At 45.7% G+C, this 24109-nt stretch overlaps 1 protein-coding gene across 1 annotated transcript; it reads left to right on the top strand.

The window, feature by feature from the left end:
- Window positions 1–4782: 4782 nt before the first annotated feature.
- Window positions 4783–6559, top strand: LOC120845775 (progestin and adipoQ receptor family member 3). The gene has a single exon (XM_040217312.3). The coding sequence runs from the start codon at window positions 4849–4851 to the stop codon at window positions 5845–5847; it is 999 nt and encodes a 332-aa protein (XP_040073246.2). The 5' UTR covers window positions 4783–4848; the 3' UTR covers window positions 5848–6559.
- The last annotated feature ends 17550 nt before the right edge of the window (window positions 6560–24109 follow it).

Here is a 24109-nt window from a genome sequence, read left to right as displayed (position 1 = left end):
ACCCGACGAAAGCGTGCTTGCTTCGTACAGATATATACGCTTCAAACATGCCTACACACAGCTTTTTTTTTTCTTTTTTTTTTTTTATGAGCTATGTGGCATTATTGTCCTGCAAGAAAGGGACAGTCTCAGACAGTAGCCTGCAGAATCCAGAATGCCTTTTGTATTTAATAACGGAGCGCACAAAACACACCGAAACAAGAAGGACAATTAGAACAGACGAGCGCTCAGTTGCAACGTCGCTGTTGTCCATTATGATTCATCATCATCAAGATCATCTGAAATACGCCGCAACCTGGGATGATCTCTGTTGGAGGACAGAAGAAGGCACCTTCGGCTCACTTTAATATATTTTTTTTTTCAACATACCAAATGGTAGAACCGGCATCGAGAAAGAACGTTATATTAAGGAGCCTAGTTATGTGTTGCTGCCTACAGATCATCACTTAAAAGTACGTGAATATAGATGCAGAATTAACGTATTTAAGCACTCTTTTTTTTTTTTTCAGGAACAATACACGAATGGAACAATTTACCAACTGATGTCATCTCTGCGGATGTCTTTCCTACTGCCCTAGTCATATCCACTATTTCTGCATCAGAAAAGTTCTTCTGTATCTCTATATTTATCGTTTGCTATTGTTTTGTATTGCCTTACCCCCCCCCCCCCCCCCCCCCCCTCTACAATAATGCACAGAACTGGGCGATGTAAGTATTCGAATAAATAAATAAAAAATAAATAAATAAATAAATAAATAAACGATTCAGTACCAACTGGCCCCGTTCTCAACACTTCTGTCTTTTGTACGAAGTATGCGCAGTGCGATCGTGGCTTTAGACACGACATTTCGAGGCAGGCGCACTACCCAAATGTCATTGATTGTAAAAAAAAAAAAAATCCTTTATTTAATTTTACATTATTATGGTTAAAATTTATTGCGTTTTCACTAGAACGTTAAGCCAAGTATCTCCCCGTCCTGCGAGCGCTCTAGTGGTGGAACATAGTAATCAATATGTTTACGGCGGTTTTATTTTTTAGTTTTTTTTTTTATTATTAATGCGCCTGCTCCCAAGGTATACGTGTTCCAGGATGCAGAAAAATATAATCCTGGACCAAATTATCCCAGAGGAAATGTCGCGAAATGTAAGGCCGAAAACAATCTTTCAAATTCAATTTAATAGCAAAAACTTTTTTCTCGTCGTGTCTCATAGATGACTACTAGCTTGTCCAAAGTTAGGTTTTAAAAGAAAATGATTTCAGGTTTACTCACTCCAGTCGTTTAGACAAGCAGGAGAGAAAAATATGTAAAACTTTAGAAAAGTACTTCCAGCTTAAGTAATGTAACCACAATATTTCGCATTAGTGGCACAACCCTAGATTTCAACGCTCCCGCTACTTTTTCTGTTCTCAGCTTGTAAAGGAATAAAATGTAGTTTGTGAAATACACGCACCTTTCTCTTTCAACTGTGAGCTTCCGGTTAGATTCTTTCATCATTGATAAAATAGAGATAAGGGAATGATCCAGTTGCGCTGGGATTGGCGCGAGGAACACGATGCGGACTGACTGAGAGTATAGTGCAATGGCACAATGTATATAGTTTTGTCGTGCTGCGTGAAGGAACAGTTTAAAGTTAGCGCACGGTGGAGTCCTGTTCTCCCACTTGTGGCATTGTATTCGAGCGCTATCGTGTATCCTCAAAAGGCGATTATGTTTGCGCAGATAACTGAAATTCGATGCCCTTTGGTAAACAGCAAAGCGGTGTTCGGATGTGGTTCGTGCGCCGAATATCATCTTCGAGCTCTGAATTATTATCGTATATATTCCATAAAATAAATCATAAAGTATTACGATTGCCTTAACACGTGGATGATCCATATTAACTGCGAGCCCCAGGAAATGATTGCTAGATATCGGCCACCTCAGAGCTAGTCGCTTTCTAAGAATATATAACGAAATACCTAAATATAATAAACTAATAACTAAACGCGAGTTGTATCGAGCATTAGATCAGCAGTGCAGTAAAAAAAGAAAAAGTAAAGGCGATTCGCGCCTACTTTGTCCGTGGTGTACTGCAGTGGGTCGATAATGTCCAGGACCACTTTTTCGTTCTCCATATTTTGTCCGGATTCATTTTTATCTCCACCCATAATTCCTCGATTCACACCAATACTAGAAAACGTGCAGCAACCAATAAGCAGACGTCAATAAAGTATTTCTGGTTGGGGCTATCATATCGAGCCATGGTCTCCCCAGGGTGCCTCAATGTCCTTCTGTTTAGGATGATGCCACCCTTTGTAGTACCCGATGCCGACAGCACGCGCTCACCGGTAAAATACAAAGAGATCGACGAAAACGAAATGTCGCCATAGCACAGTCAGCGCAACAAACGCGTGCAGGGACACTCTCTTCCGTGCGCTTCTGAAAGAAAAATAAAAATAAAAGTGTGGGACGAAATGGCCAGATGTCTTCACCCTAAGCAAAGCGCACATGAATTGGCTCCCCCCTGTACATCGTACAAAAGAAAATGTACAGACTCTGTCCGAGGCAGGTTTCTTCCTTGTATGACATTGGTCATACGAACATTATCTGCAGACATGTTCGAAACATGTAAACATGCTTCGAACTTGCTTGAGGTGTGACTGCTGATAATTCTGTCCTCATGTCTGCCGCGAACATGGCGTCTTCCGTGCGGCATATGAGCCGTAGGACTGCGTCTCTAGAGTTCGTGCGTACGGCACGTGCTTTGTCTGCTTTTCTGAGCGACGAACACGCTGGGCTGGAAATTCTGTTCGCCAACTTTATTGGCGTCTATATTCGCGGCGCTTGTATGCCAACTTAATTAGCGAGTCTAAATTATAGGACATCTTGAACATCAATCGTTCGAAATAATTAAATTCATAATGTTGTAAATGAATTACGTGAGCGCCTGAGTGCCCTATAGACCATTTTACTGTTTAGAGACATGAACCGCCGCTCGCGTCCCGAGCGACTTCGTTCGCTCCGTCTTCGCAGTTCTGACGAGCTTGCTTATGTCAACGGTGCTGGAAAGCATAAATGCTACACGGACAACAAAGTTAGGAATTTAACGAAAGCCCTCGGGTGTACAATTTAACGTCTTGCAGAAGACAACTTGGCTTACGAGAATATTGGAATATTTTGAACAGATCTCGTACTTCTTCGTTCTTTTGGCGTTCACCATGCAGAATACACCGATATCACCAGCCAGTTTGGCTTCCCCACCGCTGTCGCGATGCATCGAAGGATCTTAGTCGTTCTGCAAGTGTCCCTACCTCGCTGGAGCTCTGCGTGTGCATAGTACGAGACGGCACTAGCCATCTCGAGCACTGCTGCCTGCCTCTTGTGAACTTACGCAGTGACGGCTTCAGGCATGCGCCGAATACTTGGCGAGATCGGTCTATGCGTGGTTAACCATTTCATCGACATTTCAAGCAGCAATTGTAAGCTGAGCTTTGTTCATTCGTTTTATGAGCCGGAAGTTTCCTGGGACGTCTATGATTACAGCACCGCCTGGTGGCGTTTGTCGTGAAAAGGGTCTGGCTTACACGTGACTTAATAATAATAAATAATAATAATAATCTGTATTTCCATTGGAAGAAATTGTGGAGCCAAAGGGAAAAAGCTTCAACAAGAAGCTTGACTGGCCCTCAGCCCCATCGGCAGCCAGTGAACAAACAGGTTTTGTGCAATGAGAAAAAAAATCATAGAGAAAATTATACATCATCAAATGCAAAAAGCCCTCCGATGGCCACCAAAGAGGAGGGGAAGGAGCTTCCGCCTCACCAGGACCCTCTTTTGTATCTCTCAGATTTGCCGAGAAGTCGCTATTCTCCTCCCAGAAGCTTAAAGATTAACCCGTCACGCAAAATTCCTACAAAAGCAGCTTCCCTCTCTCTTTTTCATGGTGGCCAAAAATTACGCGCTGTGACGTTAGCGCAAGCCATGGAACGTCGCTTTAGCATGCTTTTTATGCGATCAGAACTTGAAAATTTAATTAGGTTGTACTCTGAACACATTAAACGGTCTTCAAAATGTCACACACATGAAAGAAGCTAAATAAAAGTGTTCATTAATAGTCATCTATCAGAATTATTTTTTTTCACCACGTGTTTTTTTTTTTTTTTAACTAAAGGCGATCAGCAGCAATTCTGAACAAACGCTCCGCTGGTTATATCAGGGTCGCACGACTAAAGCAAGGCCGAGCAATGGTATGAGACAGACACGTAAACAAAACGCACACTCAAGAACGTGCGTCTCCTTTACGTCCATTCTGCTGACCGACATTGACCGCGCTTAGCCCACTACCCCCGCTTCCGCGTTCTCTCTCGCCGGAGGCCGACGCGCCGGAATATACTTTCGCAAGCCCAAGTTTCCAACCGCACCAAAGCCGGAAACCTGTAAGCTCTCGAAGTGTTATCCGAGGTCGTGCTATACTCAGCCTAATCCCAGCGGCAATTTGCCACCCCACCAAGATAGCGATCTGCGAAGAAACGCCGACGACGCCGACTGGAAAAGTTTATTTGGAATGCAGCAAGCGCGTACGCCGAACCCAGACGCTTTCCCCCTCCCCTCAAGTGTTCGAGCGACCCGGCCGGAAAGTCCGTTGACGTGGTGGGAGGTTGGAGCAGTTGGAGGCCACGGCAGCGCCGGCGTCTACGTCATGGCAGCGTCCCCTACGTCCCTTCGTACGTCAGGCCTCTCGGCGGCGCTACGGTCGCGCAGAGGTGAAAAACCGGCCGAGTCCCCTCCTCCACGACAGAGATCTCGCTTGACTCGTTCCGCAAAACACGCATTCTCCGCGCTCAGAGTTTCTCTGCGAAACACAAACATGATTAGCCTCGCCAAGTACAACCACGCCGGCGTTACCGGGGAAAGCCTCAAGTCGCTGTGGAAGCAGGTCTTGGATTACTACTCGGCGCCTCACGCGGCCGAACCCTGCAAAGAAGCTCAGAGAGAAGAAGAACCCGAGCTCAAGTCGTACGAAGAGGCTCCGACCTTTTTGCAGCAGAACCCGTTCATCAGGACGGGATACCGATGCAACCTGGAGCTTCGTCGCTGCTTCCGCAGCATGTTTCAGTGGAACAACGAAACGCTCAACATCTGGACCCACCTGGCCGGTTTTCTGATCATCCTCGGGCTCCTGGTTCACGACCTGCTTTTTCGGCTCGACGACGCCCGGCCGTCACCCATGGATCGCTTCTACTGCGTCGCCCTCTGCGCGACCTACATGACGACTCTCCTGCTGTCTGTCGTGTACCACACCTTCAATTGCCACTCGGAGCATTCGTACAACTGCCTCCTCAAGTGGGACGTCTTGGGCGTCGCGCTCAGCCTCAGCGTCACCTTCATCTCTGGAGTCCACTACGCCTTCGCCTGCAGGGCGGACCTCGAGACAATCTACAACGGCATTGAAGTGAGCATGGTTGTTATCGTTCTCGTGCTCAACTTCGCCCCCAAGTTCTCCGGGCCGGAATACGAGAAGGCGCGACTCGTCGTGCTCAGCTCTCTGGTCATCTTCGGCCTGGTACCCACCGCCCACTGGTTCAGCCTGAACGGAGGATTCGCAGCACCCATCGTTCAGCTGCTTTTGCCGCGCATCGCCGTCATGTTCCTCTACATGGGAGTGGCGTTCACGGTGTACAAGTACCGCATACCTGAGTGCTTCTTTCCCGGAAGGATGGACCACCTGGGCTCGAGTCACCAGATCTGGCACGTGGTCGTCTTCTTGTCCCTGGTGTGGTGGCACGAAACGTCTTTCGCCTACTTCAATTACATGAAAGACAAGGAGTGCGCCATCCCAGTCGACCTGCTTGATGCCGCTCCGTGAAGAAGTTCGATCAAGATCGTGCGAACACTACTCAAACCGGAGCGCAGGTCCTCATGACGGGACCAGTGCTCCACGAAGAACCTCCGCTGATGGCCGGGCACAGTGGCTTTATCTGTAACTTTCGTTTACTCTGAAAGAATCGTCATATAGGCCGTTGACTACATAGGTTTCTCCTAGCCACCGTGAGAGCGATGCTTGTCAACCGTCCATAAGGTTCACCCTCTCAAGTAAGACAACCAGAAAGCTCAAACCCTTGTCAAATCTGGGTGATGTCTTCGGCTTTGATAACGCTGCAGGAACGTGCCAACTAGGGTCACTCTAGTGAGAACCGTGTCCATTTCAGTCCCTTCGGACGAGAGTGGAAAATTGGCGTTTTATCACGTGACACATTTGCGGGTTAGCGAATCGTTATGTCCGTGGTATTTCCCCAATACAACCTTCGAGCGGAGGTCAGATTTTGCCGACGTTGCCGTCAACGCTGCCCAAGTGAAAAGACCTTCAATTGCGTCAAGGACTGCCGTCTAACCGAGATCTTGATCTTGAACGCAGTTCTTTCACCATCACGAGTTCGTTGAAATTGCGAAATGTAAAACCGACGATGAAAGGGCAATGCGTCTTTAAGTTGATTTCGATCTTCTAGAGGCGTGAAAAGTGTCTTTAGTTCACTGGACGATCTGCATCACGCATTAAAATAAATGTGTCTGAAACTGCATTTGCCTTGTTCCTGACATTTCTTCATTTTTTTTTTCCTTTTCAGTGTTCTTTTACTCGATCCAGAATGTTTTTCTCTTGCAGATATTTCCTCAAAGCTAGTGTTGTGAGAGTTACTTTTGGAAGCCTGGCGTCGTCAAAAAAAGACATTGAAGCTAATTCCGGATAACGCGCTTTTGAATATGCTACTTTGTTGCGAACAATCTTTGTAAACGTTCACTGACGAAAAAAACAATATAAGCTTGATGTTATTGGCAGACGTTGAAATACTGAGATATACACAGGATGATACAGAGGAACATAACATTCTTTCAATGACAGTGGCGATGCAGGCGAGTTGGGTCCTTTTTACAAACTGGTGTTAAAAAGCGCAATAGACAAGGACAGAGATAGGCAGTAGGCAAGACGAGTGGGGACGCGGGGATGATAAGACTGGCAGAGAACTTTCGAAAGCGTACACGATAAAAAGGAGAGATAAATGCCTAAGCCAATCTTCGGTTTATATACACAAAAACAGACTGCCTTTTCTGAGCACGTGCTGATGCGATGATAATGTTGTTTTCTTCGCTGAATCTATGCTCATCACCCAGGCGAAAAATTTTGAGTCACTGGGCAGTGGACGCATGCGCTGCACCTTCCTGGAAGAGAGCTACTGTGCACGCTTAGAACGCCTCTCAGAGCCCAGTAGACAACTATGACAGCATCCAGAAGGCGAATAATTGAAAGGTCTTGATCAAGGAGGTTATAATGGGCAAGGAGATGGCGTCCGTATTCTCCATACATGGAGCCAAGTGTAACAAAATAGGCGTGTCCACGAAGTGTCTTCTCATGCTCCCAAGTCGTTGAGACTTGACGCATTCATAATGGTTAGGAAAGTCAATTAACGAACGCCGCCATTAAAATATGAGGCAAACCTCCGCGTTGCCCTGGCATTGCCGTGGCAACGCGGTTGTTTGCCCCACAATTTCATGGTGGCCCGCCCATTGAAACGGTGTGGAACAGGTGAGATTATGAGCCCGACACTTGCCTAACCAGTGGGAAGTCTGCGTGTAGCGGACGCTCTCGACACCGCGCCGGGAGCGTCGTCTAGAGCCGGTCGTCGTATAGCTTTGGGAAGCGAGCGTGTCAGTCGTCGAACGTACGAACGCTGAGAATGGCACCGCGGGTTAAGAAAGCCGTATACAAGACCTGCTTCCTTGTTTGTTTTCCTCCGCCGCGATGAGAATGCGGGTTCGCATCGATACTTCTTTTGGTGCGCCGATCGTGTCGAGAGCCAGCCGCGAAAGCGAGCAGACGAAGCAAGTCGCAGATCACGGGGCAGATGTGGCCTAAGCCTAACACAGTCGACCGAGCGCTGAGCAGACGATGGGAGCTTGGATCAGAAAGCGGCGGTGCGCAAGGCAGTCTGGGATTGAGTTCTTTTTCCGGCGTCGCTGGGCATGACCTTATGCCGGGTTCTGCCGTATTTAAACGCCCTTAATCTATATAGTCACATACAATGTAAGACTTACGTTGTATCTGAGTTCTTACCAGGAGTGACGATCTAGAAAACCGTTCCTGTCGTTGCAACTTGCTTTTCCGAGATACTCCCGACACGCACGGTGGGTAACGGTCATTGTCGGAACAAATGGTTCTTGCATTCACAGAAGAAAAGTTTGGCATATCTCTAGCGAGTTCTTATATCGAACGTGCTCATAGAATTGGCAAATTTCAAGAAGAAAAAACCGATTAATCATAACTTGTTTTGCGTCGTTTAAAACCAAAAGCCAAATATTAGAAAGCAGTTTTCGGCTGAAGGTTAGGTAGCTCGTTTTCATTATCGGAAGTCTTCTTCGAAAATACTCGTGCTCGCCATAACCTCGTCACATTTGCCAAACGTCAATTTTTGCCTTTTTGCACTTCGATCAAACAAACTTTACATTGGCCCTAAGACTTTCATATACGATGCCCAGTCGGACAGTGGAATTGAGCTCATGAGATAGGGGAACGGAGGGAGTGTTCCTACTGATACGGCTAAATCGCAGAGTGTCATAAAGGTTCTTTACGCAAACACACGTTGCGTATTACGTAAGCGTGATGATTTGTCTTCACTGATAATTTCATGTGATGCTGATGTTGTCTTGCTGTCAGAAACATGGATTAATCCTGACATTGATGATAATTAATGAAATATTACCGGATCATCCGAAATTCAGCATCTACGGTGTGACAGAGCGGACCGTCGAGGAGGAGGGGTACTTATCGCTGTTAACAGAGCTATTCTATGTCATATTGCGTCAGTTCAAAGTGTCCTTGAGATTGTTTGGGTTTCCATGAAATGTTGCTACGGCTCTGTTTTGCTCGGTGTTTGCTGCCGTTCACCCAACGCTTCACGTGACCTTTGTGATTGCCTTCGTGATTATTTGTCTTTTTTGGCAGCACATAGTAAAACAACATTTCTTTTTTTGGTGATTTTAACCTTTCGGGTATTGGCGGGGATACGCTGAAGACAACCGGCTCTGGCGAAACGAATGTAAGCCGAGGTTTTATTGACTTGTGCCCTTCCTTTAATCGCTCCCAAGTAGTATCGTTTCCTACACGGGTCACCGACAGCAGTTCAAATATGCTTGATTTAGTGCTTACCGCTGATCCTCATCTAGTTAATTCGTTGTCTCCTATGGCGTTAGTGACCACAAAGCGCTACACCGTTTTATTGATATTAAGCTACAGAAGCCAGTGTTTTTTCCTGAAAAATTTCGTTTGTACCACAAGAGAAACTACGACATGATTAATCGCCAGCTCTCGGATTATTTCGTCTCTTTTAAAGAGAAATTTGATAACTACAATGCCAATCAAAATTGGAATTTATATATAGCCAAATTAGTCGAGCTTGTCGAACATTATGTGTCATGTACAAGTGTCAGATCTAATGTGTCTAAGCCATGGCTTACTAACTTTTTGCGCCGACTTTCAAACAGAAAAAAAAGACTATTTAGGAATGCTAAACGACTAATTACGCCGGAGGCCTGACTTAAGCATGCCTCTAGCTCGTCTGAATACAAGTGTTTGTTGCGTGAGCGTAAGCGCACATTCTTGCACTACACCCTACCGTCTATTTTACTAAACGACCCTCGTCAGTATTAGAGCATTGCTAATGGTAAGCCATCTCTAGACATTAACCTTGTGTGTAGTTTTGGTGTTGAAAAATTGAATAGTGATTGTGCCGATATTCTTAAGACTGTATTTTCCGACGCTTTCACTGTATCTACACCCATCGTTCAGACCCCCCTCGTTCCAACAAGAAATGTTTTTCCAGTGGATGATATCGTTATAGACTATGACGGTAGAGTAAACATTCTAGAATCCCTTAAAATGTCCTCTTCATGTGGTATCGATGATATCAACACCAAACTAACCAACACCAAAATCTCATCAGCGCTTTTTCTTACTAAAATTTTCCAGCAGTCTCTGGAGACTGGTGTGGTATCCTCCGATTGGAAAATTAGAGAGGTCATTCCAGTCCACAAATCTGGGAGTAAAACGTCTCCACTCAACCTACAGACCGATCTCACTTAAGGCCCTGTCACACTGAGGCAACACGACGGCAACAGCAACACAACACGTTGTCCAACAGTCGGGCAACTTGTTGCTCGCTCCCCATGTTGTCCGACAAACCTGTCACATCGCGGCAACAGCACGACAACATGAACGGCATCTAAAATGTTGCCTCGGTATGACAGCTTTCGGCAACAAAAACAGCAGCAACTTGTGTTGGACAACGTGTGTTGCCCTGATCGCTAGCTGAGCGAATTTCGGGCCGGCAACACGACAACAGATAGCTTCGATGGTAGAGCTAGTCCCCTATCAATAACGTCTTACTCAAATAAAGGCTTGGAAAATGTTATTTGACAATAATTTGGGCTGGCGTGCAGCTAAAATACTTTCGATTAATGTTTTTGCTGCATAGTTATGGAAAGCGATTTTCGAAACGGTCACACGCTCAGCTACGGTCGTGAACGTTCGGACTGGTTTTGAAATTAGAACGGCCGAGAGACCAGCTCACATTGCTGATAGTAAAATAAAATGGCATGCCTACTCACCCGCTGATTAAGTATGATAAAATAATCCAGAAAACCAAAGATTAAAAAATCGAAGCATTAAAACGACCATTCTGATCATGATTGTTGATGCTTGGCAATTGGAAACAACCGCTACCAGACACTTCATTTTTTTTTTTTTTTTCAAAATACCTAGGACGTTTTGCGGGAATGCAGCGATCACATAGCAGGCGGTAGGCAAGTAGACAGCGTTGAAAAATATTTATTCCAGCGGTTGTTATGAAGGCCGATAGTGTCGGTATCGCAGTTTTGAGGCACCGTCAGTTCAGCTCAACACCACGCTACAAAAGACGCTTTGGGGTACTGCCGGTGCTAACTCATTTTTACAGTAGACATATGAATTGCATGAAAGAACCGGACAGAAACACTTCATACGGTGGCGTGAATCCCGGAAATATATCAGCGATGTCACTTTTGTCGGTTAGGGCTATCTGTTTTGTCAGGAATGAAGAACATTTCGATAAAATAAAGAGCGGAAACTACTCTCCGTGTCAAGTTTTCTAATCGCAGTCACTGGCTGATGTCATACCGTGGTAATTCGCGGCCCTTCGAACTTCGAAGGCACTAGCACTTTGTAGAGTCACATTTCCAGCGATTCCGCGCCGCACACGAACGAAGGTAAACAATCAAGATGGCGAAGTGTTCCCCGTGTTGGTCCTTGCCGTCAGCGCGGTGTGACAGGATTGTCGGACAACAAATCGGGCAACACGGTTGCCGGGCGGCAGCAACGTGTTGCCCGACTGTTGTTGTTGCCGCGATGTGACAGGGTCGCCGGCAACACGACTTTCCCGTCTTGCCGGATAGAGTTGTCCAACTGTTGCCTCAGTGTGACAGGGCCTTATTTTATCTATTTCCTGTAAAAGTTTTCAACACGCCATCTACAAGCATCTCATCACTTTCCCTGATTCTTGCGATTACTTCAACCACACACAGCACGGCTTCCGTAAGCAACTTTCATGTGAGAGTCAGCTGCTGTTTCTTAATAACGACCTTTTTCAAAACCTCGACTCCCACTTTCCTACCAATGGTGTCTTCCTTGATTTCGTCAAGGTTTTCGACAGGGTCCCTCACAATCGCCTTCTGTTCAAACTCTCTTCTTTAAAATTAGATCCTCTCGTTCTAAAATGGATCGAATCTTTTCTTAGCTACCATTCTCAATTTGTTTTCGCTAACGACTGATCCTCCTCCTTAGCTCCAGTGTCCTCAGGCGTCCCGCGAGGCTCTGTACTTGGCCCTTTACTTTTTTTAATCTATATTAATGACCTCCCACTTCAACTTTCTTCTTAAATTCGCCTTTTTGCAGATGACTGCGTTATATATAGACTAATAAAATCTTCCGACGATGACCTGCAACTCCAGAGCGGCATTAACAAAATTGCCGACTGGCGCCCCGTACGTGGCAAATCTCTAAATATTAATAAATGCATGCATGTATGTTTTACGCGCTCGTCCTCCCCCCACGTAACAATAGTAACACTAAATAGCACCGTCCCCCAGACCACTAGCGAATATAAGTATATTGGTGTTTATTTAACTGATAATTTATCCTGGAATAATCATGTTAATAAGATTATATCCTCAGCTAATCGCTCTCTTGGTTATATTCGGATTAATTTCAAGACGGCTCATTCTAACCTCAAAAGACTTCTCTCTATTACTCTTGTTCACCCTAAACTAGAATAAGCCTCATCTATCTGGCATCCCCACCTTTCATTTCTCACCAATGCAAAAGAAGCAGTCCAAAACCGTGCAGCTTGTTTTATTCTTTCCGATTACTCCCGTTTTTCCAGTGTCACTGAAATGAAATCTCAACCCTCCCTAACCTCTCTCCTCGCCGCAAAATTTCCAGCCTTTCCCTCCTGCATAAAGTATATTACTTTCTCTCTTTAAATCAGTCTCTCCTTAGCGCACCCAACTATGTTTCTTCAAGACTGGACCACACATGCAAGATTGCCCTACCCAAGACCAAATCCCACCAGCATGGACTTCTACCCGAAACTATTGTGAACTGGAATGGCCTTCTCGACAACATCGTCACCATTACAGATAACAGCAAGTTTCTCCTCGCACTAAACCACCACTCCCCTCCGTAATGCCGCTCGAGGCCCTGAGGGTATTTGTAATTAAATAAATAAATAAAAGACAGTGCGAGGAAGAAAATAGCGCGCACGAGAAAAGCCGTTGTGGAAAGGAGGTCGCTCTTCTCCACTTCAACTTTCCAAGTTTCCGCCTTCTTCTCCCTCGCACTGTCTTTCTTACGTTCTATCTAACTATTAGATCCCAAGATGATGGATTGGCGCCACCTGGCGGCCTTTTGTCGTGACATAGCACCAAGTATCACATGACCGCTTCTGCGCTTCGTTGGTAGCATGTAGGTTGAGTTGTATTGTTCCCCATTCATGCTTGATTGGTTAATTTGAACCCAAGTCTGAGGTTACGTGTGACTTAATTTTTTCGCTGCATATCTTGCCAAATATCAAGCTCAAGCAGTGCGACAACAGTGGCGTCGCGACCCACGAAACAGGACCCGGTGACCTGGTTTCGTGTTAACGAGTGCCCACGACCAAATCGTTCGTCGTCCTGGCTTCAGAGGCTTGTCAAGTGACCAAACAGGTAGATTCTGGGACAGCATAATTTCAAGAGCGAGGTTTCTTTCTTTCTTTGTTTTTCGGTCTGTCGGAAAAGACAGTCAGAGAAAATAGAAACCAATCGCGGCGATGACCGAGCAGACGTTGACCGCCGATTTTTCTCGCAATTTGCTCGCACTAATTTAGAGAGACACACGAAAAATAAAGTATACGCTCCGCATGATGCGAGGATAATCCATAGCGTGTTTATTTGAGCTTTAGATAAAAAAAAACAGCAAATAGATTTGACCAGTGTGCCGCTGCGACGAGAGCATACGCCACCACCGCACAACCAGTGTTGGAACTAACGCGTTACAAGTAACGGTGTTACTGGTAACGCGTTTTTTTTTAGTGACGAGCTACCGTACTCGTTAGAATCCCAAATGAATTACGTTACCGGTTACTCCTTACTTTTGATTAAAAATAGCCGCATGATTGTTTGAAAACAAACTAATTTTTATTCTGTACACTACATAAAAGTGGCAAAGAAACCCCAACAAAGCTATGTAAAAGCGGCGTCATTTCAAATATTTTTGGAAGACACTTTTCACGTACCCACGACCGGGCCCAAAAGGCGCGAGATTATCGCTGCGCAGAACCCCTAAGCGTCCTTGGAGCAGTCTTTTATATAGAAGCTGCTAAGATTAGCGTCGCCGTCCCCTGAGCCGCCTCCTTGTTGGAAAGAGACATCCGTTCAGAAGGCAACAAACAGTCTGCCACCGCTCGGAGAATTTTTCCTCAGCTTCCCTAGCTACTCCAGCTGGTCACCCCCCCCCCCCCCCCCCTCATCCTTCTCTTCAAAAACAAATAAATTATCGTTATGTCAACGACAGAAAGGATAAACGCTAAGTTTGGAAGGGTTGACGTCCCCACGCTTTGAACAAAAACAAGAGTGTCAGCGGTGGCCGGGTGCTGACGTGTCGTTAATCGGAAATACGACGTTGGTTTGTAAAGGCATAAAATAACGTAGATTTTACCGGATAAACTTTGGTTACATGAAGAGGTCTAATTTGCGTCCGTTAGGTGGCGTGCATCCGGTTGTTCTTTTCAGAGCGGTTTCTTCTTCCCAGGCAGGTACTGTGGGCAATGTTCAGTTCTCCGAACCGCGCTCGCAAAGCGTCACGTGTTTGAAGATATACATCAGTGTGCATTGCGTGGCCTTTTGCCGCGATGGGGCGCTTCCAATTTTGGAAGAAGTCTACTGAAGAATGGAAGTGGGTAGTGCAGCTTCCATTCTTCAAATGTACTGGGAAAAACGTGTATCTTAAAGCACAATTTCTTGTTTCTAGTTTTGCAAGCGTGATTCGACCTTTGTAAATTCATATTGTCACGAATGACAATTAATGAAGCGACGATGTATATAGATTCTTTTTGGTTTGTGCAAATGTATTACAGAATTGAGAGCTTAAAAAACGCAGGGCTTTCTTAAGCATCAGCTTAAGAAAGGCCGGCGGCGGCTTAAGTCTTTTTGATAATGAAGCAATAACGAAATGCCACGACCCACGTTTTTGGAGTTGTCAGTGGCTTTAGCCTAAAAAATTTTCGACGATATGCTCAAATTGAACGCCGTTTTTTATGGCCGCGATGCTTTCATCATACTCACACCGACCAGAAACAAACCTCGCAGTTTTATTTGCACTTTTTCAAATTAATCGAAAAGTCCATAGTAAGAAAAAGAGAAACCCAAATTGCGCAGGCATATTTTTGGATTGGTCGAGCAGATCTAAAGGGTCCTTTTCTGACAATCAATGCGCTAAAATTAGAACCGGTGTTCCAACAGCTGCCTGTGCAAACTGTCACTTGGCTCCCTAGTTATAATTGGATGATCCTAGTTATAATCCTAATTAACCCTAGTTATAATTGGATGATCAGTTGTGAGCAAACGCCTTTTTTTGCTACCGGTCTTTTTTCTTTTTTTTTTTTTATACGAAACATTTGAAGGAACATGGTTTCCACCTTGACGCATCTGTTCGCTATGGCCGACAAAAACAAAAGCCGCAGTCATATGATATAAAAGACAGGGTATTCGATGCCGTCATGATAAGAGAATTATCTCTGGACGTGCCCCAAAAACGCTTGCTCCATACATATACATATATATACGCTTCGAACTTGTCTGTAGACTGTTTACGCATTACCAATAATACCATCATACAAGGAAGACAGTCTACCTTTTTGTGTGATATACGAGCAGCATGGCTGCGGCCACGAACCACATCAGCGATCGTTTGCACTCTGCTTCGCTTTGCACGCAAACACATTCCGGGGGCGACACTCATTACGGGCTCTCAGATTGACCAGCTGATCTGATTTTCATTTCTCTGCTCACTCTGGTTTCCTTCACCTCCCGATCGAGAAGCTGTTTAAATTTTTTTTAATTTTCGCATGTATACCGGCTTGATAAAGGATGCCCTAAAAACCTGAACAAACAGAAAACAAATGTTGGAGTCAGATAAAATTCTTAATATAGTTCCAACTTCCAAGGCTGTCAAGATCGGTGAGATAGGCACGTAACAGCGCGCACGTTACACCTGGCGTCCACCCGGAATATTTTCGACGACAGAAAGTCCGTGGCAGCAGAAGTCTACACAGCCGCCGTTCGCCAGTGCTAATGTAAGACGTGTTGGTGCTTCGATCGGTATCGATCGCTAAAATAACTTTATCAGTTCTACCGGAATCCGCTCTAAACGTTCAGGTGAGGAGCAAGAAGATAAAATATTTTTAAGGCGCGGTCACATTCGTAATACGTTCTGCAAACATGTCCGAAGCATGTAAGAAGGAAACATGCGTCCAAGATAGGCGAGATCATTCTAACATCATGTCTGCAGTCTTTTGTACGATGTATTAACAGTGTGGCCACGACTTTAGACTCCACAAAGGTCCACGAATACATAAAACATCAATTCAAAAATTCCGCTTGCTGCGCATGCGCGGAACTTCCGCGCATGCGCAGACCGATGCCCCAAGCTGCTACGGGGACCCAAAGCGTTGGGGACTTCTATTCTACAGGGTGAAAGAAGGAGACGGTAGGCTCTTTAAATCGACCGGAAAATTCGGTTTCTTAACCTATCGCGCTACGACTTTGTGCAGCGTTGCCCACAGGTGGTGCATTTTTTTTGTAAAATTTGCAAAGAGCGAATTTACCTGAGGAAAAAGTAAAGAAAGAAAAAGGCTTAGCTCCTATGGAAACTCAGCGACGTCACCGGTCTTCAAACAACAGGGCGCCGTTTCGCACGGGAGACAAGAGATGGCGCAACGAACGCCGCCAACGAACGAGCATACGGCGCCGAGAGCCGGCGTATTTAGCAGACAAGGAACTGCCGTTCCTCGTTGTTACCGCGCCTGTTTTTGTTTCTGCGACTGTCGCCGCCTGCGGAACGCGCGTCGCTTTTGAGTCGAAAAGATTGTCTGCTAAAGACGCTGGCTCTCGGCGCCGTATGCTCGTTCGTTGGCGGCGTTCGTTGCGCCATCTCTTGTGTCCCGTGCGAAACGGCGCCGTGTTGTTTGAAGACCGGTGGCGTCGCTGAGTTTCCATAGGAGCTAAGCCTTTTTCTTTCTTTACTTTTTCCTCAGGTAAGTCCGCTCTTTGCAAATTTTACAAAAAAAATGCACCATCTGTGGGCAACGCTGCACAAAGGCGTAGCGCGATAGGTTAAGAAACCGAATTTTCCGGTCGATTTAGAGAGCCTACCGTCTCCTTGTTTCACCCAGTTGAACTCTCCAGTAAAGAAATTTATGAAAAAAGAGAAAAAAAAATTAATGCACCAGGTACGGTGGCCCTAACGCTTTCTGCAATAAAATAGCGCCCTTGATGTGTACCACGGAAAAAGAACGGCCAGGAACCTGCTTCAGTTTTCCCACCTCCTGCGTAAGCTTCCTCTGAACTTCGAGCGTGGAAGTGGAACCGAAGCACGAAGGAAGGTAATGAACACATATTGGATGTTTGGCGTTTGAGAAAGACGCCGCGCTCATTTTAGTGAACGACCGAAAAATCAATTTAGCCAAATATTTACGCCGCCAGATGCACTTAAGGTGGAGGTAGCCTTGCGGCCCATGCTCTATAATAACTCCCGTTCACTAGCAAAAGCATCGTAGCAAACTACTCTTCGTTTCTCGGCTCTCATACCTTGGAGACAGGATTGTCGCGTGGAATGTTGCTTGCAAAAGTGTTTCTCCGTGCCTTAATAACTTTTTTATTTTACATATTTCTATGTTCGAGAAAAAAGCGATATATATAGTTTCATTACTGTTTTCAAAAGCTATCACGAGATCGCTGATATGTATTGCTAAACGAAGAGGAAGAGAAAGTCAAAAAATGAGCTTCCATCGCGCGCTCGGGAAAATACCATTTTTACCGAAGCTATGAACAGTGGCGGACCTTCAGTTTAGACTTGTAAATAAACGCGTGTCTTTATCGGGAAGAATGTATTAATCGCCTTTTCCGCTTCAGTTTCTAACGATAACAAAAATGGCTGCCGGCGTCTGTATCGAGCACTTTCTTACCCCACGTAACTCGATCAATTTGTCTGTTCTTATAAGTGCTAGATGTTTCGCTTTTACCGAGATATTCGAAGGAAAGTCACAACTGACGTAGTTTGCAGTAATTAACTGTCGCAAATACACTCTTTCGGAAGCGCTGTACGGGCGCTTGTTTTCGTATAACGGGCTGGCGTAAGCCCGTTATACGAAAACGGGGTTACGCCAGCCCGTTTTCGTATAACGGGTTGTTTTGGTGGCGCCCTCCTATGGTTTTTTCTCGTGAGGCATTACCTTGAGAACAACAAGTTCGATGGTGTTTGTCGCGAGCATGGTGGAAGCTTAAAATCATCGAGCTCTGAAACCAACACTGGCCAACAGCTGCAAATTTGAAGTTCATACATTGCTCTTATTTCTGTGGATGAGATAGCCTTTGCTGACGTCATGGTCAGTATTCGGCCAATCGTGGAAGACTGACCACAGCGAAACTTTTGATCGCCCACGTCGCCAGTAGCGTCCCACGCCAACTATTTTCCTCGATCTGGCTTGATTCGCTCGTTTGAGGGTTTTCAAACTGAATAAAGGGGTCGGTTGCCGTAAACGTTTCCCCGCTATTTTGAGAATCGTGCAACCTTCGCGATTGAGACCATGCTTTTAGTACTGAGAGGTAACATACACAGGTAAGAATTTGCGAGCTTCTTCGCTGGATGCAATCCGGTGTTCGTCTCTCATCAGGTTTATCCAAGCATGTTTTCGTTATTTCATTTTGGAAAGTCTGTAGCTCTCACGTTTTAAGCAGTGCTTGCAACTTCCTAGAGCGTATATTGTAGGTCGCGTATTAATTGTGCGTCATGACGACCGCCCACCTTGTTCGTGGGCGCTATGCAAGAAAGCAACAGTACAGAAACGCCGAAATGACTTACGTTGATTATTGTTTTTCTGTCTGTCGATGTGCGCTTTTTAGCGCACATCGACAGACGCTGACAGACGCTTGCATTGGTTCATGGCTCGTGTCCTCCTATATACTGACAAAGCTTGGCAGATCGCCACGAGAAGGGGCTGCCGAAATGGAAAAGGTGGAGCGGCAGACCACGAATGAGAAGGGAGCCACGTGACTGGCGCCCCTCTGCGCCAGTCACGCCACAACACACTTCTCCCGAGCGAACAAGTGTGTTTCGGGTCCTCGCCGCTGCAAAAGCTGTGCCCTGACGTCCAGGTTCCCCGAGAAAAAGCTCTCTGATGCTCTTTGCTACCAGATCCTTGCGCTCCGAATCTGCGATCGGGCAATCTATGGCTCCGTCGTCGAAGTGCCAGGCTTTGTGAGTATAGAGGACGCTATGCTCGTGCATGATGGAACGCTAGAACGTCGTTTCCGTGGTCGCGTCTTGCGAACGTTACAGGCGGTTTTAGATGGGGGCGGAAGAGTAGATGGGCGGACAATGCCGTACGCTGCTGTGCCTCTGCCAGCACGACTAGCGGACGGTGTCAGATGGCAGACTAGACGTACAGGACGCTGCGGCAGAGATACTTTAGGCTTGCTAACGTGTTCAGCCGAGCAGCCAAGCCAATCTGGTGCATTCTAAAAGAAAAAGTGTACTCTTACACTCATCTGTCCCATCCCGTATGGAAATCTTATATCTGGGGCATATCTGCCCCAGATATATACAGTAAAACCTTGGCGCTGCCCTTTCCGGTCGAAGCTAAGCGCGTACCTTGTAACGTTCGTTCTCGTGCGAGCTCTTCAATCCACTTTCCTGGTCCGTGGCAACTCTCGTTTTTTTTTTTATATTATTAAAGTTATTTTCTGCGCTCCGAGCGGTGCGTAACTCGCTCTTCGCCGTCTCGTTTCGTTCGAAACACATTGAAGTGGAGTGTTAGGCTTATCATCAGAAGCGTAGAGTTTGAAATGCAGTACCTGCGCGTGCGGAGCAAGCAAAGGAGCTGGAAATCTTCTTTGGTGAACCAGACTATAGCGGCTACTTGATAAAAAAAAAAAAAATATCTAGAGAAAATCAACGCACCTTTCGTTCGGTCCTAACTCATCGATGCCCAGTGCACCCACCCGTGCGTACATGCCGTAGACGTGGTAACGCGATTACCTTTTATATACGGTTTTTGCCGTTTTGGAGCCATACCCCCAAATGGCCGACTGACAACTTCCGCCACCGGCTAGAGCACCGCCCATCAGAACTTAAATCCGCAAGATTGACTTCCGGTGAGCGGACTGAACGGAATTTTGTATTCTGGGATGATTCAGTGAAGTTTAGCGAAATACTTGCGCGGCTGAGACGGGATTTAGGTAGCGGTCACCGCCCGCTCCAGGCCCCCTAGAGTGGGTGGTGACTTTACCTAAATTGCGTCTAGCCGCATAAATATTTTGCTACACTTTTTGTTTCGGCAAAATTATGTTTTAAGAATGTGTTCCACTAAACCCTTAAAATGTTTTTTTTTTTTTATTTCATTGTTTTTGAGATGAGATGCGATATTAACGCGACAGCGTTAAGGAGCTCGTGTCGTAGAAAAGCCGTCCTCGATGGCGTGCCAGAAAAGCCGGCCTCTGTGGCGTGCCGCAAAAATACTGATTGGTCAATAGGATCATGGCGTCACAGCCACATGACCTCGCTCGAAAAAATAAACACCTAAAAAACAAGTAATACATTTGGCTCCAAGAAAATTTCATAAATATGAGGCGGGATTCGAACCCACGACCCATTGGTTGCGAGCCAGACACGCTACTGATTCGCCCACGTCCGATTGTTTTCTTTTTCTTTTTTTAATTATTAGGTTATGCGCGCCGTAGTTCCTGCTCACTGGCAGAAGGAGCGTGAGAACCAACTGATAAGGCGATGTGAACGCGGCCCGATAACGCTATCGCGTTCCGCTCTAAAAGAAGATACTTAAACGTCCTCCAAGTATTTTTCGTTTTGTACTTTCAACATCTATTTCTTCGAATTATTCCTTGGCATTTCTAGCCCAAAAAACACGCGTTTTTTTCTCTTGTCTCCCCATGGCAATCGCAAAAAAAAAAAAAAAAAAAAAAAAAAAAACGAGAAGCGTTTACTTCCTTAACTCGCAGCCAGAACAAGTCGTTCCGGGATCTGGAGACGATTATATGCTGCCAATGTTTATCACATGTAGCCACCCGCTGAGTTTGTCAAAGAACAGAGCATGCGGCCAGCTCCGCAGATTGTTAAAGAGGTCATGGGAAACCATATCGGGTTGGAATGTTCATGACTTTCCAGAGGCGTGCTGGTATCTACTCTGGTCCAAGTATACTCACGCAGATCGCCACTGATTCAGAGGGGAAATTGAGAAAACAAAAAGTGGACTACTTCTTTCAGTCTTGTCTTCGCAAAACTTAATGACGTAATTGTAGGATCGAAACTACCCCCCTGACGACAGTCGAGCGCGGCTCATGGATTCGTCTGGAGAATTGTGTGAGCACTCGACTTCGGCACGTAACAATCAATGCCTCGGCGGACACTCGGGTCGTGTCCAACCACTGCGGTGATGAGAATAGTGGAACTCTAATAGTGCCTGGGGTTCAGCGCGCGTTTTCTACTTTGCCAACCCCAGCGTGGCTATGATTAACGTTGGCGGCATGGGATAGGCACCGGGCCACGTGGCCGCTTGTTATGGCTCCGAGTTGATTGGATGAATTGACGCTCATATTTCTATGATTTGTCTGCCGACTGCCATTGCCTAGAAATAAAAACTAAGTAAAGTTTATTGAGTTGTCAACGTTTCTAAGTACTATTTAGCGAAAGTAGAAAAATCGTTTCATTACTTCTTTCAGGATATTACCGTTATCACAGCGGCTGGACACGACCCACTGCCCGAATGCGTTTCGAGGCATTGATTCTCACTAAAATCACTGGGTCCCGGGAAAGTAGCGCAAAGCTCCCCATGTAATCGCCATTTTCGTTCCTGGAGTGAGCAGTTCCTTTTCGGACTCTTCACTTTTGGTGAACCGATCCAAATTCATAGTGACACGTTGCTTTCTAAAGAAATTCTCGTATGCCGAGATTCCGCAAGCCACCAACCGGCTATGCGTTTTTATCGAGTTAGGCTTAAATTATTCGATTTCGTTTTGGTTTCCTTACCGGAATACGTAATATTTGAACATGACAACTGTCACACGAAGACGGTCCATACTTGGGATCCCCAGTGCCTGTAAGCTCGTGTAAAGTGAAAAGAACATTCAAGGTGAATATCACTACACCGCCCCCTTAATGTCACTAAATCATGGGAAAATAGCACCATTACCTTCCCTGCTTACTACGCAGATACAGGTACTTACATTCAGAAAACCGACACCTCGCAAGGTGATTGGCTGATCGGTTTTCGTTAAATCATCATTTTGGTCCTTCCAGCCTTTCGAAGCTGGAAGGACCAAAATGACAAAGCTTCAGCTTTCGGACGCAGCCAACCAAGCAATGGACGACCAAATGACACTGAGTCATTCAGCTTTCGGACGCCACCAACCAAGAACTAGAGACATGTGGCCAAAAAGATCCACCTACAACCCAGGCCTCCGGGATCCTGTTAACGGAACAACATCTGCCAAGCAATGGACGACCAAATGACACTGAGTCAACTGGCACTGAGTCAGTGAGACATGCAACATGAAGAAGACATAAAAGAAGTTACCATCATTTCAAATGACGAGTCCTTCAGCACAGTGGGGTCCCGAAAACGCCAACGACCAGGCACGAATTCTTCGAGTAACAACACTGTTATCTCGTCCACATCCGCTCTAACCTGCATTGGACATACTGTAGTATTTACACCACAAGATGCCTCAAAGCAGCTGGGAAACACGAACAGCATTCCCTTGACATCTCTTCGAAAACATCGCCCCTTCCTGCATACTAGAGATCAAGATAAACAAGAAACTAAACCTGATCGCAGTGGATACACGAAATCTGCACACCACGTCAACACTACCGACACTGACAGAGCTTCTTGGAATACCGGTTTACGTATATGAGCCACAAAACGAGAGCGCTTCAGTTGAAGTCGTCATGACATTGACCCAGACATCGCGATGCCACAGCTTCGAGAGCAACTCAAGTGCAACGCAACAGTTGCACAAAATGCGAAGTCTGGGAACGTCACACACTGTGCGTATAACATTTGGTTCTCCTGTGCCACCAAGTCGTGTACTTGTCGAATGTGTTAGGCAAAAAGTAAACGCGCTTGCACACAGGCACGCGCAGTGCAAAAAGTGTGGAAAGCTAGGTCATGTCCTTGCTGTTTGCAAGCGCAGAGTCCTGCATTCGATGCTCTGGGAATCACACACTAGACAAATGCAGCGCAAGAACCCCACTTTGCATTAACTGCGGAGGAAAACATGAGGCTTTCTTTTCGAAATGCCCAAAACAAAAGTTTGGCGATGCCCAAGAAGCGCGTTCAAGGACTGAAAATGAAAAAAAAAACCGCAGCTGTGCGCCATACCGACTCACTGCCTCAGAACCACCCACAAAAAGCACCATATCAAAGTGAGCACCTTGCTACTACAGCAACAGCGAACAACAAACGAAAAGAGCCCCAAAAGCAGAAGTTGCGAAAGATAACTACGGCAAAGAGAGAGAAACTCTGAAACCGCAACCAGATGAAACAGTGAACAATCTGAATTCCAAACACCGCTCGGGGCCATCGGTTCTAGCGGATGGTGAACACGCGTCACCTGAGACAAGCAAGTATAACTACGTAGATGCCCTGAAGGCAACATACAAAAAAATTACAAACCCATATACGGAACCTTTCCCCACTAAGGCCGAAAGAAGGCCTCAAAGCCAAGAGCGAAATGAAACTTCAAAGCCAGACGATTCAGCTGCATTTGATTGGAAAATGATATATAGAACAGTGATCAAGGCATTCACAAACTTTCTTAGTCAATTCACCTCACCAGTAATGCAAGGCATCGTACAAATATTTAACTTGGTATTTCCCCCACTCTTAGATATCTTTTAATCGGCAACTGTTTCTGTTTTAGAATGGAATGCACAAGGCCTTCACTCAAAGCATCAGACCTTCGTCAATACCTTAGAAATAAATCTTGACCCGTATAAGCTATATCGGAACATGGCGTTCGAGAACGCTTCAGGATCTCAGGATACCAAATATTTTACTCAAAAAAGCACCCTGGAAACAGTAGAACTTTACTAGCCATCAGAAATGATTTAACTTACGTTGAAGAGGATATTTGCCCATATGACGAAAACGAATATGTATCTGCAATTGTCAGAGATGGAACGAGCTCAATAACTTTCATCTCTGCCTACATACCTCCCAACGTAACATTTGATGTTAAAATGTTGGAAAATATCCTTCTAGCAGTACCAAAGC

Source organism: Ixodes scapularis, unplaced genomic scaffold (assembly GCF_016920785.2).
Source record: "Ixodes scapularis isolate PalLabHiFi unplaced genomic scaffold, ASM1692078v2 PGA_scaffold12__126_contigs__length_90152505, whole genome shotgun sequence".
NCBI lineage: Eukaryota > Metazoa > Arthropoda > Arachnida > Ixodida > Ixodidae > Ixodes > Ixodes scapularis.
This window is presented reverse-complemented; position numbering and strand designations above follow the sequence as displayed.

Coding starts and splice junctions, on each gene's coding strand:
- LOC120845775 (XM_040217312.3), top strand. CDS start 4,849: ATGATTAGCCTCGCCAAGTACAACCACGCCGGCGTTACCGGGGAAAGC.